This window comes from Colletotrichum paranaense, assembly GCF_030867605.1.
Source record: "Colletotrichum paranaense strain IMI 384185 chromosome Unknown Scaffold_10.1, whole genome shotgun sequence".
Classification (NCBI taxonomy): domain Eukaryota; kingdom Fungi; phylum Ascomycota; class Sordariomycetes; order Glomerellales; family Glomerellaceae; genus Colletotrichum; species Colletotrichum paranaense.
Window position 1 is genome coordinate 1,281,780 of NW_026848968.1, and position 15,030 is coordinate 1,296,809.

The 15,030-nt window shown below is 48.8% G+C and overlaps 6 protein-coding genes across 6 annotated transcripts; 2 read left to right on the forward strand and 4 right to left on the reverse strand.

Annotated features, from left to right (window-relative positions):
- Positions 1–498: 498 nt before the first annotated feature.
- CPAR01_12118 (uncharacterized protein) lies at positions 499–1,878 on the reverse strand (the record flags this gene model as incomplete). Its single annotated transcript, XM_060496376.1, has 1 exon — positions 499–1,878. One exon carries the CDS (start codon positions 1,876–1,878, stop codon positions 499–501), a length of 1,380 nt encoding a protein of 459 aa, XP_060345161.1.
- A 1,141-nt stretch (positions 1,879–3,019) lies between these two features.
- On the reverse strand, positions 3,020–4,657 carry CPAR01_12119 (uncharacterized protein; the record flags this gene model as incomplete). The annotated part of the gene is made up of 1 exon (XM_060496377.1): positions 3,020–4,657. One exon carries the CDS (start codon positions 4,655–4,657, stop codon positions 3,020–3,022), a length of 1,638 nt encoding a protein of 545 aa, XP_060345162.1.
- A 1,757-nt stretch (positions 4,658–6,414) lies between these two features.
- CPAR01_12120 (uncharacterized protein) lies at positions 6,415–7,473 on the forward strand (the record flags this gene model as incomplete). The annotated part of the gene is made up of 1 exon (XM_060496378.1): positions 6,415–7,473. The coding sequence occupies one exon, from the start codon at positions 6,415–6,417 to the stop codon at positions 7,471–7,473; it is 1,059 nt and encodes a 352-aa protein (XP_060345163.1).
- Positions 7,474–8,245: 772 nt separating this feature from the next.
- On the reverse strand, positions 8,246–8,571 carry CPAR01_12121 (endoribonuclease L-PSP; the record flags this gene model as incomplete). Its single annotated transcript, XM_060496379.1, has 2 exons — positions 8,246–8,460; positions 8,556–8,571. 2 exons carry the CDS (start codon positions 8,569–8,571, stop codon positions 8,246–8,248), a joined length of 231 nt encoding a protein of 76 aa, XP_060345164.1.
- A 1,945-nt stretch (positions 8,572–10,516) lies between these two features.
- Positions 10,517–12,460, forward strand: CPAR01_12122 (adenosine deaminase; the record flags this gene model as incomplete). Its single annotated transcript, XM_060496380.1, has 4 exons — positions 10,517–10,694; positions 10,796–11,626; positions 11,675–12,213; positions 12,269–12,460. 4 exons carry the CDS (start codon positions 10,517–10,519, stop codon positions 12,458–12,460), a joined length of 1,740 nt encoding a protein of 579 aa, XP_060345165.1.
- A 1,146-nt stretch (positions 12,461–13,606) lies between these two features.
- CPAR01_12123 (uncharacterized protein) lies at positions 13,607–14,839 on the reverse strand (the record flags this gene model as incomplete). The annotated part of the gene is made up of 1 exon (XM_060496381.1): positions 13,607–14,839. The coding sequence occupies one exon, from the start codon at positions 14,837–14,839 to the stop codon at positions 13,607–13,609; it is 1,233 nt and encodes a 410-aa protein (XP_060345166.1).
- Between the last annotated feature and the right edge of the window lie 191 nt (positions 14,840–15,030).

Here is a 15,030-nt window from a genome sequence, read left to right on the forward strand (position 1 = left end):
GCCCATCTGGAAGTCCCATTTTGAGCTAGCGCCCGTTGTCTAACACCGCGCCCGTGTGGCTTACTTTATATTTGAGAGCGAAGCATGTCTCGGAACATATAAGTCACAAACCCGAAGTTCACTATGACGGCAGTGGACTACATGTAGACTTCTGCAAAACTGCAGTGGTGTTTGAAAACAAGCAAAAACGTGTTTGATGACTCTGAAGAAGCGAAGATATTATACACTGACAACTCTGAAAGCATGGAATTGTTCCTGGAATGGGGGAACGCTCTGTGGCAATGGCATGCTTTGTTTTCTGATACCCCCAGCTTGGACCTTGGCCCAAAGCCGCAACGCCTCTCTCCGTCGTTTGTATCAGCCACTCATCGTCCCTGCCACTCGACTCCCCCTCCCATCCATACCCTGAAGAAAAGCAAAAGCCAAACCCGAATCAAAGTTATTGTTCCTGTCTCATCCCAAAAGCGTCTTGATCGTCATCGCCTGATTCGCAACTCTTTACCAGAGGAAAGGTTGAGGATCTAAATCGGCTGTCGGGATATGTTCATAGTCGTTGCGATAATCCCACAGCTTGAACATGTCGCCATCCAGATAGCCTCCATCAAGCGCGAACTCTGCCGGAACGTGGCGGGGTTCGTGGTTGCCAGGTCTGGTCAGCCAAAGAACCTCATCGAAGATGAAGTCATTCATGGAACCGCATATGTGCAGCTTTCGGAGTGAAGGCGGCAAGGTCCGGATCAGAGGACTGCCCTCCACAGCCGTCGGATTGAATGGATCAGAGCTTGCGTCTGTAAAGTTGGCCTTGTTCGATTCAAAGACGCTGATGTCCACCCAGGCTGCCTCTAGTCTTGTGAAGGTGCTGAGCTCGAAGGCGGGGCTCTGCAAGTCAGTCTCACAGGTTCCGTTGAAGTCGATGACCAGAGTGCGGAGGGTGGCCCGACGTATGCCCAGAGCCCCCAGAATCAGCCACGGGTGGACGGCGTAGGGATGCATATCTCTCCGTATCGGCTTCTTCCAAAAGAACCGTTCCAGTCTAGGACAGGCTCGAATGGCATTGGCGAGAACGGGGAGCGGCATTGAACTGTCGTTAAAGGCAAGGGTTGTCAGATGCGTCGATGACCAGTTGTGGAACTGGAGAGCTGTGCCCACGATGTAAGACTCTTTCAGGTTTTTCGCTCCGTCAATGAACCTGGCGTTGAACAGCCTCTCGCGAGGCCAAGCCCAATGGCTTTCCGCATCGGTATAAGTCTTTCTCATAGAGAAAGACTTCAAAGAGGAAATTGTTGACTTGTTGGTTTGTTGGGTTGAGACAATCTCGTCCATGTCGTGGATGGCATCCAAGATTCCGGAAAGAGACAGCGGTTCTGCAGACAAAATAAAGTCTTGGGCATTGTTGACGAGAGTGAAGAGAACAGCAGAGGACAGCTCAAAGGAATTGAAGGAGTGCATCGCCACGGGCAAAGAAGCCTTCTTCAGCCAAGCCTCCAGTGTGATCAAGTCCCTGAAATACTCATAATCGGCAACATCAGCGGACGACAACGCATGCTCGCCGTCAAGGTGGATGTACAACTGCTTGACTAGCCGACAAAGATCCTCGTTTTGTGAGAGGGTCTTCATCAGCGACAGCCACTGCCGAGGGGCTTTGAGCCCGCTATGAACACTGACAGATTCATATAGGAACGAAGTGAATAGTTTGTAGTGGCGACGGGATGTACGTGTCAAGGAGACAAGCGCCTGACGTTGACCGCAAAGCTCCCTTTGGATGAGCCGGTCGTTGTTGAAGTTATGAAGGAGTGTTTTGCCAGGCGTATATTTCGGGCAAAGGTAAGAACCAATGTGTAGAACCACCTCAGTGGGGAGGTTTTGTAGCCCAGCCATCTTGAAGTGAGCCGCCAGAGGGACAGTTGAAGAATCAAGAGTGACTGTGGCAGCCGAACCGGCGGCGGCACCTGGGAAAGGTTAGCCCGAATTGAAGAAATCGTCTCAAACAGTCGTGAGCATTGCGAACGATAGAAGAATGAGAGGGTAGAGAGCGTGCCGCGTGAGGAGCCACTGCGTGAAAGAGAAGCTACTGGTAAGTGCAAGCGTCGAGTCGTGGGTAGCGACCACTAGTAAGAACCAGAGTAATGGGAAAGAAAAGTCTTATAGCCCCCTGGCTTGAGGAGAAGGGCTCCTTCTGTGAACACCTCAAGGGAAGAACTTGGTAGTTGAAGTGAGGGAAAAAAAAGGCTGGAAGAGGTAGGGTGGCGTGAAGAAGCAGTCGAGCTGGGTGGGTGGAAGAAGAGTGGTGAGTTGGGCAAGAGAGAAAAAGACGACTGGGGGAAAAAAAGAAGAAAAAACACAAAAAAGGTGAATTTGTGCCTGGGAAGGAACGCAGACGAGGACTTACGTTCAAGGAAGGAACGACAGAAGAATTTTCCACATCGCTATTTTATTGCTTCCTTCTCTATTGTTCCCCAAACGTGTGGTTTGCTTGGATATCACGCAGAATCATCTATCCCTCTAAAATATCATCCTTCCACTTGAAAGAACAGAGCAGTGTGTTTTTGTACAGCAATTCAAAATCATACGTAAGTAGGTAGCCAGCTGATACTCCACGACTGCCCTGATGCCAAAGCGCGTTTTCCCTAAAGCAAGTGTGCCTCAAAGTCGAGCCGATATTATTCTTTCTGTACTAGAAATCTACAGTGCCTCACTCACCGATCAATTGTGTTATTGGAACAAGGTAATAGAGAATCACCTTAAGCAAAGTGACAAGGTCATTGTAGTAATATCAAGTAAAGTCAGGGTATAAAAAGGGCTTTATAAGCAGGCTGGAGCATCAAGAATTCGCCAAGAGCCTCTTTGTTTATCTATGGTGTCTATGAGGAGATGTCGAATGCCCGGGACGGTATAATTAATGTCCACTTCTCGGCTTGCATCTCTGAATGCAGCTGGGATTGTGTCATGTTCTATAGTCCATCGGAATGTATAGCTGTGAAAGGGCGATTGTTTTCTTGCCCCCTCAAAGGGAACTCCTTTACCACAACTCTCCAAGCGTGCACACGGTGCTTGGAGATTCGATACCCGCCCTAATGAATCGTTCCTGGCATGACAAGTTGGTGTCTTTGTTGGTCTCGCCGATGTCTTCCTCCTTAGCATCACCATCTTGCAGGTAGCTTCCGCCGCCATAGCCGTCACCATCATTCATAATTGAGAAAGCCAAGTCGTCATCATCATCGCCGAGATCGTTCTGGTCCGTGTCGTCTTCGTCGCTGTCGTCCTCATTTGGATCCCAAAGTTCTGGGAATCTCCGAACGAAGTCCTCCAGCTCAACCAATCTCAAATTGGGGAACTTCTCGCGATCTGTCAACACCTCGCACATGTTATGACGAACTTGAGGCTCGTTACCTGCCAGGTGAAGACGCTTGATTGAGGTGGGCAAAGAAGTACTGAGCTTGTGTGTCAGTCGCTTGTGCTCTTCTGAACGACTGGAGGAGCCATATTTGACTTTCTTCAATACACTCGAGGCATCGACCCAGAGATTCTCCAGATTGCTGAAGTCTGAAAGACTTCTGATAGCCTCATACTCTCCACGATACCAGTCATTGAGATCAAGGCAGAGAGTGAGGAGGGTAGTCATCGTGTTCTGGTGCTCCTGGAGTATGGTAACAACCTCTTCGGATGACACAGGCCAGTGTGGAACGTATGCATCTGCCCGGGAGTTCAGATACTTGAAAGAGACAAGGGAGGCGCAGCCTTGGATCATCCCCCGGATCTTCTGTTCATCCAGAAATGTCTCGGTGATGGTCAGACAAGTAACATTGGACCATTGTGAGTGGGTATCGAGAGGTGAGGCTGGTTGTCCATCCCGACTTGCAATGAAAATCGATCTGGCGTTCGGAGCGAAATGAAGTAGATGGTTAAGATCAAGAGGCGTGATAGTTGCGTCTGGATGACTCTTTGGAAGGCAACTCAGACGTACAGCGAGCATCTTGATATTCGGAAGTGGTCGCTGAACACCCCGAAAGGTCCGAATCTTGAGGGGATCTGAAGGGCCTGGCTCCCCAGTCCATAGTAGGCCATCGAGCTCGGTTCTGGACCATGGGCCGTACTGGTCGCAAAACAGGCCTCCCGGCACTGCGAGACCTAGCTCTTGTACTCCGTGTACACGCGAAAGAATGATCTCGAGAAGAATGCCAAGGTGTAAGATCCGAGTTCTGGAGCATCGAGATTCCGACATTTGGAGAAGCTTCCCATCTTCCGAGTGCCAGAGGTAGTACGGTGACGGGGCGCCCGACTGTCTAGCAGCCCAGTGACTCCATTCGAGATCCGCCTCTGCAAAGTCCTTGGTCTCCATGTTGCTAGGATCTAAGTGTAGATACAGTCTTCGGATATTGACGGCAACATCTTTGTTGTTGATCAGAAACTGAATGAAGCACTTGAGCTTTTGGAAGCTGTTGGATCCATGGATGCTGATATTTCGGTAGAGCTCGGGAACCAGCATGTGCCGATACTTTCTGCAGGTACGTGAGAGATTCAAGGCTGAGGACCAAGCTGGTTGAATCTGTTTGGCCAGATCTGCATCCGTGTTGGTGACAGAGAACTGTTCCCGTAAAGAGGATGATGGGAACATCTGATATATGATTTCTGGAGGGAGATCATTTAGGGTCGCCATCATCAATGATTTGATCGTGAGTATCTGAGTGCAATGTGAACGGTGGACTGTATGAGTTTCGAGTGATCTCTTTACTCTGAGGGGGGATTCTGGTACTAGATGACAGTCAATAGTTGTTCGCCAGGCTGAATACAAGAGATGGAACAACGTGATCGGGTTTAGGTACCTGGCAGATTATCGGCTGTGCTTTCAGAGGCCAAATGCAAGACCGTTCACGCAAGAGCGACCGCCTTGATAAGGGCCTTTGTGATCCTCGAGGGAGACAAGAAAGTTGTTGTGATTTTGATCAACTTCTGTCCGTGAAGCAATCAAACCGAAGTTGACGGAGAAGACCGACTTCAGATCGACGGAGTAGAGTATGAAAGGTAGAAAAAGGTGGCGAGGTGAATGTTGGGACTGGAAATTTTTGCCTTCCTCGCCGGCCGCTTTGAAAAGCCAGAAAAGGTGAATGAAGGGGGGGAGAAAGGAGAAACGCGGTCAAGGTCGTGCTTTCCGCCGGGAGGACAACAAAGTCTGGTAGGCAAAAACGAATCTCGATATTCACCACTACTAGCCTGGAAGGTGGAAAGGTGAAGTATTCAGTGCACCTGGTTTCGAGCCCCACAGCTACTAAGCCCTCGGGTCATAGGTATCTGTGTATTCTCATTGATGTCTGGGTGTATTCTCGTCAACATGTCTTTGCCAAAGCAGAAAGTATAACGGCAGATCATTACCATTGCACCATCTACCTCAGCCAGTCGACTTTCTTCCGATTTTGTACGAAGATCAGTCACTATGAGGGCCTGTTAGAAGTATTTGGGATCGATATACCATATTTAGTCTACCCCTGGGACATACCGTAGTCTGAATAACAGCAGAACTTGCATTGCCAATGATGGGACTTAAGTTATTCAAACGATACTCATGCGCTTCTGCCTCTGCTACTTCTTTGGTACTACATCAGATAACATAACAAAAAGTCATCCAATATAAGAGGATCAAGCTGGTCTTAGATGGGACTTGTAATGGGTATCAGGCCATCGATACAGTACCCGTAGTACCCAACCATTGAACAATGAGTATTGTTCAGAAACATCCTGGCTTTCCTAAGGATGCGAACGTGAGGTTCTCGGTTTATAGCACAGCATCGTAACCGCGAGATAGCAGTCATCTCTATGAATATAGTTCGCAATATTGAACTGATTGCCATTTAAAGTAATTGCCTGCTTAAACGTTCCGCCGACGCTGTCGCGTTGGGACGAAGGAAGAAGTAGCAATAAATCAGATGTGTTTTTCTCTTTACCACTGCTATCTGAGGTCGAGCAACATCTTAAGTCACCTCAGCTTCACGTTTGGACGTCAATGTGTAGTTGTTGTGGGTATCGCCTTCGCAGTATAATTAAGGTAGGACCTGGACGATCTGGAAACACCTTTAGGCGAGTAGTCCCACTTCCCGAAAACGGGTTTAACGGGCCGCAATATCCGCGAGTTTAACTGACGTCGATTATTAATTGGCAAGCCAAGTCTTATGACCGTACCATTGAGCTGTTATTACTGGTGACAGAGTTCAAACGAAACCTTAATAATTGGAGAGACAAAAGATACGCCGGACTACTACGCGTCCGTATGCCCGTTAGCCAGCAATGACTGGCGCCTATATAATATCAGTATGTCCCGAGATAGTGATGGAGCGGCTATTTATTAAGATAGCAGATAAATTTACGTTGTTTGCTTCTCGAATAATCCGTCTGAACTTCATCCCACAGGACACAAGAATTATGACACTCTCTTCGCTCTCCGTCCGAAACCAACGTCCCGAGCATTCCCTTTCAACAACAAAGGTTGAACCATGGGAAGACTCCCTGAGAACCGACCCTTCTCAACCCGGTGTATTCGAATGGTGGTACTTCGACTCTCACCTGGCCAATGGCGGAAAGCTCATGGTGGTATTCCATACCAAGCTCTTCACCAGCCCTCAAGTTGGACTCGAACCCAAGATTCAGATCCAACTCGAGACACCCGATGGCCGAGTCTGCAATGTCTTGCAAGCCTACAACCCAGATGAGTTCCACTCCAGCAGAGATGAGTGCGATGTCACCATCACTAAAGATGGCGTTGTCAACTTCTTCCGTGGCACGGGGCTCAAGGAGTATCACATTCGCGTGACGGTCGAGAGCCTTGATATCGACATCCAAATGACCAACACGACCTCGCCCTGGCGCCCTGGAAACGGCCACGTGTGGTCCAAGGACAACGAATATTTTGATTGGTTCGTGGCGGTGCCCCAAGGGAAAGTCACCGCTACTTATACCATTGCTGGCGAGTCGCCAGTCACGGTGGGCGGGGATGGATACCACGACAAGAACTGGGGCAACGCGCCGCTCGCTCAGACGATCAACCATTGGTACTGGGGCCGAGGAACACTCGGGCCTTACACTGTCATCTCATCCGCAATTGTTTTCTCCGAGAAGCACGACTCTGTTCTGGTCAAGACCTTTATGATCCAGCACAAGGATACTGTCGTGGCTGATGATGGATCCAAGGTTAGCTTCAATGCTGAAGGCATCGAACATGATGACAAGGTTGACCGCCCTGTTGCCGACACACTTCACTTTGAATACCAGAATGAAGGCACAGTCTTCGTCATTGAGTACCTCAGAGAAGAGACCACATTGCGCCAGCAGATGAGCGGGGCATGGTATCTCCGTTTTGCCGGCGGGATGAAACTCAAAAAGTACCAAAACAACGAGCTGGTTGAAGAGCATGTGGGCCACACTCAATGGGACTCGATGTGGTTTGGACAAGGGCGTAAAGAAGACCTTCCTTACAGGAAATGACGAGTGTGAGGATGGCCACGACTTGTGAGGCAGTTTGGGTGGAGCTTCAGCGAGCTGTCTCAATCAACGGTCTCGACGCGGAACAAGAGAAGGATCAAAAAGGCCGCTGGAGAGGACGAGAGTGTCTAGATGAAATATGACTGGCGATGTCTCTATACACGTGCTATCGCTTCTGTTAATTTTAGAATAATAAGAAGGGTGAAGACTACAGTTCCTTCTCGGTAGGCTCTTGTATGCGTATTGAAGCCTAGCTCGACTTGTATCTCCCCCGCCAACTTGCCATAAGAAATACTTACTCCCCAAAGCTCAACTTTATTGATTATGTCGGACATACACTTCAGCGTCATCCTCAGCAATTCCCCTCCACGTGCTTCATGGGTGCCCATAGATGGACGCCAAGTGAAAGTATTCACTTAGAAGCATCAGGCAACCAGGAAAGTCCCTTCCACCTCTACAATATCATCGTCGTTCAGTCTCTGGACTTCAATGATCGACCGAGGGGGTTGTCTATTGGGGTCGTTCCCCCAAAGCTCCGTCTGTGCCTGATTGCACAGAGGCCTATACCGATACATATCGGTCACATACACAACAAGACGTACTGCCGAAAACCGATCAGTGCCAGCAAGCTCGGCAAGTTGGATCATGTTGGCGTAAGCTTGGCGGATCCGGTCAATACCCACCGGAGCAAGGGTATTGTTAGATGGGTAAATGCCGCGCATGCCTGCTCCCGCGCATTTGTCAGTGGCTATGGCGGGTAACGCGAGGCATGTGGTTATGTACCGGCGACGTAAACAGTACTTCCTGCCTTTGACATCAGACTCCATGGGCCAGTAGGCGGGAACATAATTGAGGGATTGAAGATCTCTACCCCTGCAGATGAGGTGTAGTTGGGTTCTAGGCGAAGCGAAGTCGCCGCTGATATTATGGATAGAATGCCGAGGAGCTTCATTTTAGATTGAATTGATACAGACACCTGCGGAATGCGAACTTTGAAAATTTCATCGTGAGCGCTTCAGGGGAGGACTCGGAACCCCTTTAATTGGGTTTATTTTCCACGCGCTGCTCAGTTCATGACATCATACCAAGCTGGCTTTGCATGCTTGGCGCCGATCAAGTCCCTCGCGTCTGTTTTCTTTTGTAATATGACACAAACTAGAAACTTTGGCTAGAGGTAACATTGTTATGAGTCCGAGGGAACTACCTGCTACTGCCTTTCTGAGATCCGATACTTGATAGCGCAACGTGTGTGACCTATCGCTCGCATAGGTTCTACTTCTCCAAGCGGGATTACGAAGAAACCTGGGAGCAAGATTGAACTCTGGGACCTGGAGCAACCTTCCAATTTGCGAAAGTGAAGGCAGAACATGTTTGGCAGTGAAAGGGCTGACTCTCCGGTTGCTAAAGATGGAAGCTGGGCCACGGGGGCGAGAAAAGGCTGCAGTGAATGACCTTTCCTATCTTGTGCCCTACTAATGCATACAATCATGTACTTTCAGAGTAATCACTCTACCTTACTGAGATTTAGATTATTGTAATGCAACTAAACCGATCAATCTTAGAGATGGAGGCGAATAGACTGTTGAAGTCAAAAACTCCGACTCTCTCAGTCGACTGGACGGACTCGTTAATCCATAGCCACATGCCTGAGTGGTCGCAAGGATGCGCGGAGTCTGGTTCACTGTAATTTGACATTAGTATACGAATATGTAACGTTCTTGAAGTCTTTTTGATTCATTCTTATCTCTACAATCCGGCAAGCCGTGAGGAAAGCCTCCTCATCGCCGGCGCATTACGTTTGTAACATATTGACTCCAAAGGTCTGAGTACACAACTCGGTTTCTGATGTACTTTCAAATGCCTTCTTACTGATTCGGCTTTTCCCATCTGATTCTTGATCAGCTTTTGCATATTATTGAGTAAGGCAATCGGATTGCCATCTCATCTCAAGACGTCGTCCGAATACAGTATTAAGCATTGTGAATCAAGTGTTCCACGTGAGTCTCTTGTACCGTGTTCGGTGTGTCTCAAACGCTAGCTCAAAAACGGAGGCTTCCAGCGATTATCATCGAAGACGCGCCGGATCCGGAACTTGGCGGGTATAGTGTCTGACCAATACCGTCTGGTTCAAATAATATATCCACGTGTTGAATTTTCAGGCACTTTGGGACATATGCTAGTTTCAACCCTAATGTCATGAACTTGCTGCACTGCCTGGCATTAAGACTAGGAAGATGGCTCAGAGCGACTCCGCTACGAACCGGGACGAATCGCTGCTAAGCTGGACACTGAGCACTCCAGAAGAACAAGAACGAGAAAAATACTAAGTCGGAAGTCTCAATTAAGTAGAGCAAGTGCAAGACAGCGTTTGGTCTGGAGAATGCCTACAACGCCAGCAATTTGCGGTTTCTCTTTCCTAGAACATCTACTAAACACCAAGCTGCGTGCCTTGCCGCGATAACGCATGGCCGAGGCGGGAGTCTCAGCTCGATAATCGCAAGCCCCCAACGAAAGCGTCTTGATTTTCCCGCAGAATGAACTAGGCTTGAAATATTGTTGGTCGAAGAACGACCTAGTGACTGAGACTTGTCAAATTATGGCAGTGTCTCAGTCGGACTTTGAATCAGTGACACAGCTGAAATAGGCAACGAGCGGATGAGACTCTGTATAGCAGAATGCGATGGGCCTACGGAAGGGAATTGCTGCAAAGGAGCACTGCATCAAATGAACGGCCCTCTGCATGACGGTTCGGACTCTGGAGATTGAAGTTGCACTAAGCAGGCGAGCTACAGGAAATGGCATGATTCTTAAGAAACGGCGGGGTCGGCCCGTGACACGGTGCTTCCGTTGACTCTGGGTCATTCCGTGTGCAGTCCGGGAAACCATGGACTGTCTCAAGCCTCACGTCCCGGAGTAAAATGGAGATCTATAAAACAGCCTGCAAGACAGCCTGCAAGGGACCGCTAATGGGATTTTCGCATCATTGTCAATCGCATCTCGGGCAGGCAGCACTAAGACTACCTTACCTCGGGATCTTTCGTCCATCATGAATCTCTCAAAGTTCTTCACGACTTTTCTCCTTTCTGCCCTGGCGGCGTCTCATCCCCTTCTCGAGAGAGATGAGCTCCAGGAAAGAGCTCAATTCCAAGAGACAGGCTTCATCATAGACCAGCACAACCGGGCGAGGGATCTCATGATTGCGTTAGAGAAGACAGAGCGACAAGGTATGTCTCAAGGCTGGTGCCTGCCAACGAACCTTTGACTAACTGATGCGAAACGGATGCCAAGTTTAGAGAGAGTCTGTCTGCGGATTGCGCCCACGCAGATAGGATCGTTCAGAATATTCGACAGAAGGAGATGAAGACAGTTTGGAATCTGAACAATGGAAGCTTTGCTGGCGAGATGTTCGCCTTAGCCCGCCCAAAGATCGCAAACACGACCTTGTGGAAAGTCGTCCAACGTATGCCGAAAGGCGCTTTACTTCATGCGCATCTCTCAGCCATGCTCCCTTACAACACTTTGCTTTCTTCCGTCATCTCCGTGGAAGGGATGCTATTCAAGACCACAAAGACTATTGGCACCGCGGAAGGGCGCATTGCATCTCAGCCTACGTTCTTACCGCCAAACTCTGCCACCGTCAGCCAGTGGGCCGACATCGCCTCCGCAAACTACACAGGCCAGGTTGTGACTGTCACAACTGCCATCGAGCAGTTTCCCGGGGGAGAGCCTGCGTTCCGCGATTTCATCATGAGCAAGTTGGTGCTTGCTCCCGACGTGGCGATACAGCACGAATTAGGAGTCGATGAAATTTGGCGTCGCTTCCAGCCCTTGTTTGGCACAGCAGGGACTATGCTGATCTACGAGCCCGTTGTACGAAGTTTCTGGAGGAATCTCTTTGACGAACTCGCGAGAGATAGGATCAGCTGGGTTGAGATCCGTTCTGGAGGCGCGGCGGGCAAGCTGGTACTGACTGGGGCACCAGCATCGGATGACACTGACGGTAAGAAATGGTGGGGTCTCATGGAGGAAGAGCTTGCCTACTTCAAGGGTCAGCACAACGATACCTTACAAACCGACGCTACTCTAGCTCCCTTTTACGGTGCTCGGGTTATTTGGGCAGACCAGCGATCTAAGCCGACGGATCAGATCCTAGCAAGTGAGTCAAACCTCTACATAGATGCAATATTACACACAATGATTACAGAGGCTAATGATTGTTGCGTAGGCATGAAAAGTGCGTTGGAGCTGAAAAACCACTTTTCAGAGCTATTCAGCGGATACGATTTAGTCTCCCAGGAAGACCTGGGCCGTACGCTGCTCGATCTTGCGCCGGAGCTATTGTGGTTTCAGCAGGAGGCGAAGGAGAAAAATCTCACCATGCCCTTCTTCCTCCACGCAGGGGAGACACTCGGCGATGGTAATTCGACCGATCTCAATCTGTTCGACGCTGTTCTTCTGGGGACACGAAGGATCGGCCACGGATTCTCGCTCTACAAGCATCCCGAGTTGATCCATGCTGTGAAGAAGAATAACATCATGGTTGAGGTGTGTCCCATCTCCAATGAGGTACTTCAGCTGGCTACGGATATTCTGCATCATCCCTTGCCAGCTATGATTGCGCACGGAGTCACGACGGCTATCAGCAACGATGATCCTGCAATGCTGGGACAGGACGCCGCCGGACTGAGCTACGACTTCTATCAGGTCATTCAAGGGTTTGATAACGTTGGCCTCGCTGGACTGGTATGATTCCTTTTACAATTTTTGGTGCTTTTTCGTTATTAACACGTTGTGGCAGGGTGCCCTTGCGCAAAACAGCCTGCGCTGGTCCAATTTTGAAGACCAAGATGACAAGGAATGGGCGTTGGATATCGACCTGGGTGAAATAGGAAAGGGAACGAAGGGCCAGCGCATTCAAGAGTGGAATGTTCAATTTGATTCCTTTTGCCAGGAAATTGTTAAGGATTATGGCGCGACATATGGAGGTTGACGGACAACTAAATGTGTGCCGAGTGACGTGCACGTTCAGTGAGAACCCCGGGCTGAAAACCCGGAGCTGAAGAAGTGACTGCCAACGGCCTCGATGATGGAAACGCCGTGGTAACCGGCCATGACTCTCTCATCTTGGGTCAAGACACGGAAGACTGGCAGGGCATATATTCCGAGAAAGAAAAGATTGAGCCGCACAAATGGGGGTTAGGAAGATGTGAGTGTGTGTGTGTGTGTTAGAAAAGGAGAAGAAAACTTGTCGCAAAAAGCAAGGCAAGGAGTTTTTTCATTAGTATTCAAAGCACCATTGGTTATGGGCAAGTGGTTTATTGCTAGTCTATGAATCAATATCGGTGATTGCATGAGGTCTTCAGGCGGAAGTGACAACAATGCCGCCAGATCTTTCCCTCAAACCCCCAAATTGTGTCTTCAAGATAAATAGGCAAAGCATTGCTGTCAAGCGTCCACTCCGTAATGACAGCACAGTGTCGTCCACCATAGAAAGCAATGCCGATGGCTAGAATGCTAGTAATGGATCAGGACGGATGGAAAGAACCAGACACTAATTAGGAATGGGTAAGAAGAGAGCCAAAAGCTGGAAGTGAAGTGTAAAGGAGCGAACTGCCACTTAAAATATGCTTTAACTTCGTGGCAATTTCGACTTTTGAAAATAGTATCGTGTTGAGGTTTTTGAGAGTGAGAGGCGTACACCAACCGATGGTTACGTTCACACAAAGGAGCGGGGTGAAAGCAAATAGGGAAAACTGAGAAAGCGTCAAGTCGCTAAGTAGGCAAGAGGTCTTAGACGAAGTTGTATCTATCCTTCCGAGTCTTATCTATTCATGTCGAAAGACTGGCGAGGTGATCAAAACTTTGCCATCGACAAGCAGCGAATGGAACGCATTCACTGCAGAGACTCAGGAAAGTCTCCCCCCACCCACAAAACCAGAAAGCAGAGCAAATGATACATGGGTCTGGTTGAATGGTGGACTGAGAAACTTATATTGATGACTACTCGCGGTTGAAGCCGCTGACTCTCTGAAAAAGTCCTCTTGGATATGAAGTGAATTCGTATAAGGTATCCACGGTACAATCGTAACGATTGGCACTCCATCTGGACAAAATACCAGAACAAGATCTACATGGTCTAATTGAGGACTTTGCTGAAGTATTGGCTTGGGCGTTTGTCGTCCTTAAACTCTTCCAGATTATCGCCCTCATTGGTCCAGAGCCTGATATCATCATTCTCACCAATAAGCTTGAGTTTGACTCCAACTGATTCAAGACTCTGGCTGTTTTGCTCGACTAATGTCTCATCGTTGATACTGAAACTTTTCAGATGCTCCCACACTGATTTGCCCCCAGTGAGCATGAATGATATCCAATTATCGAGGTCCTCGCGAGGCCCTGTGATGCGAAGGTGAAACAAATTTTGTGCGTAATGGTTTGGTAGTGCGAATGACCTAATGGCTTCGTACTTCCATCTCGCGTCGCTCTTGCCAGAGTCAATCCACAGGTGTGTCAAACTTTGTAGCAATCCCATTGACGGAGGAACCGCCAGCCCCGAGTATCCCCGCGGGGCGTTAAATAGGCCAAGACACAACGTTTTCAGACATTCTCCTTGAGTTGAATTCAGATCACCGAGAATTTTGATCAGTGGATCTTTCCACTTCTCGCCAATACGCTCTTGATGATCCTCGGCAATGTATCTGAAGGCAGAGAGTTTGGTTGCGCGTAAGTCGATGAGGTGGCCAATTTGGGCACTCCCAGGGCTTATCTTGTAGAACGTGATGTCTGAATGGTTCCTTAGGCCATGACCTTCTTCGTTGGAAATTCGGACAATCGGCCCCTCGAGAAATAGGTGCTTCGCCGGCATAGAATCTGATAGAATGCTGACGATCTCCTGGTCCCACGAAAGTGGTGAATCAGGTTTCGGCTCACGAGAAGCTGAATCTCGAAGAGCCAGAGAGGATACCATGTTTTTTATCTTGTGTTTGAAGCCTCTGAACATTTCTAGAATGTCCTTGTGGCACGCAAGCTGTACCATTTCCGGAAAAGTGTCCGTGGAGAAAAGAAGGGCGATGACTTGTACATGAAATTTCCGGATTGTCAACTCACTTTCGGGGCTCTTGCACATGAGAATTCCGTTCTCAAATTGGAAGGCTGTTGAATCAAAAGGAACATTCTGCTTATCTGCGAGGGACTTGACGCAGTCAATTTCGTATTTCCAAATTGGCCCCCAGTTCTCGGGATGAATTCCATCATAGTCGATATATAGCCGCTTAAGACGTGGCTCTTGCTGCCCCGGATTTTTCTTGACGTGTACCAAAATCGTGATCAATTGTCGTAGGTTTCCTCCATCAACTCGAACCGTACGCATGGCATCTTTCATGAGCTCGACAAAATCGGCATCTGAACTCTGGGCCCTGTTTTCCTTGTAAACATCACGGAGGGATTTCAACCATTTCGCATCATATGCGATTAAGTTGGTTGAGTTCTCAGACAGCTCTGTGTCCTTAGACTTATCGTTTGCATGGAGCTTCTCTCTCTCTAGTATTTCATCTCCGAGAG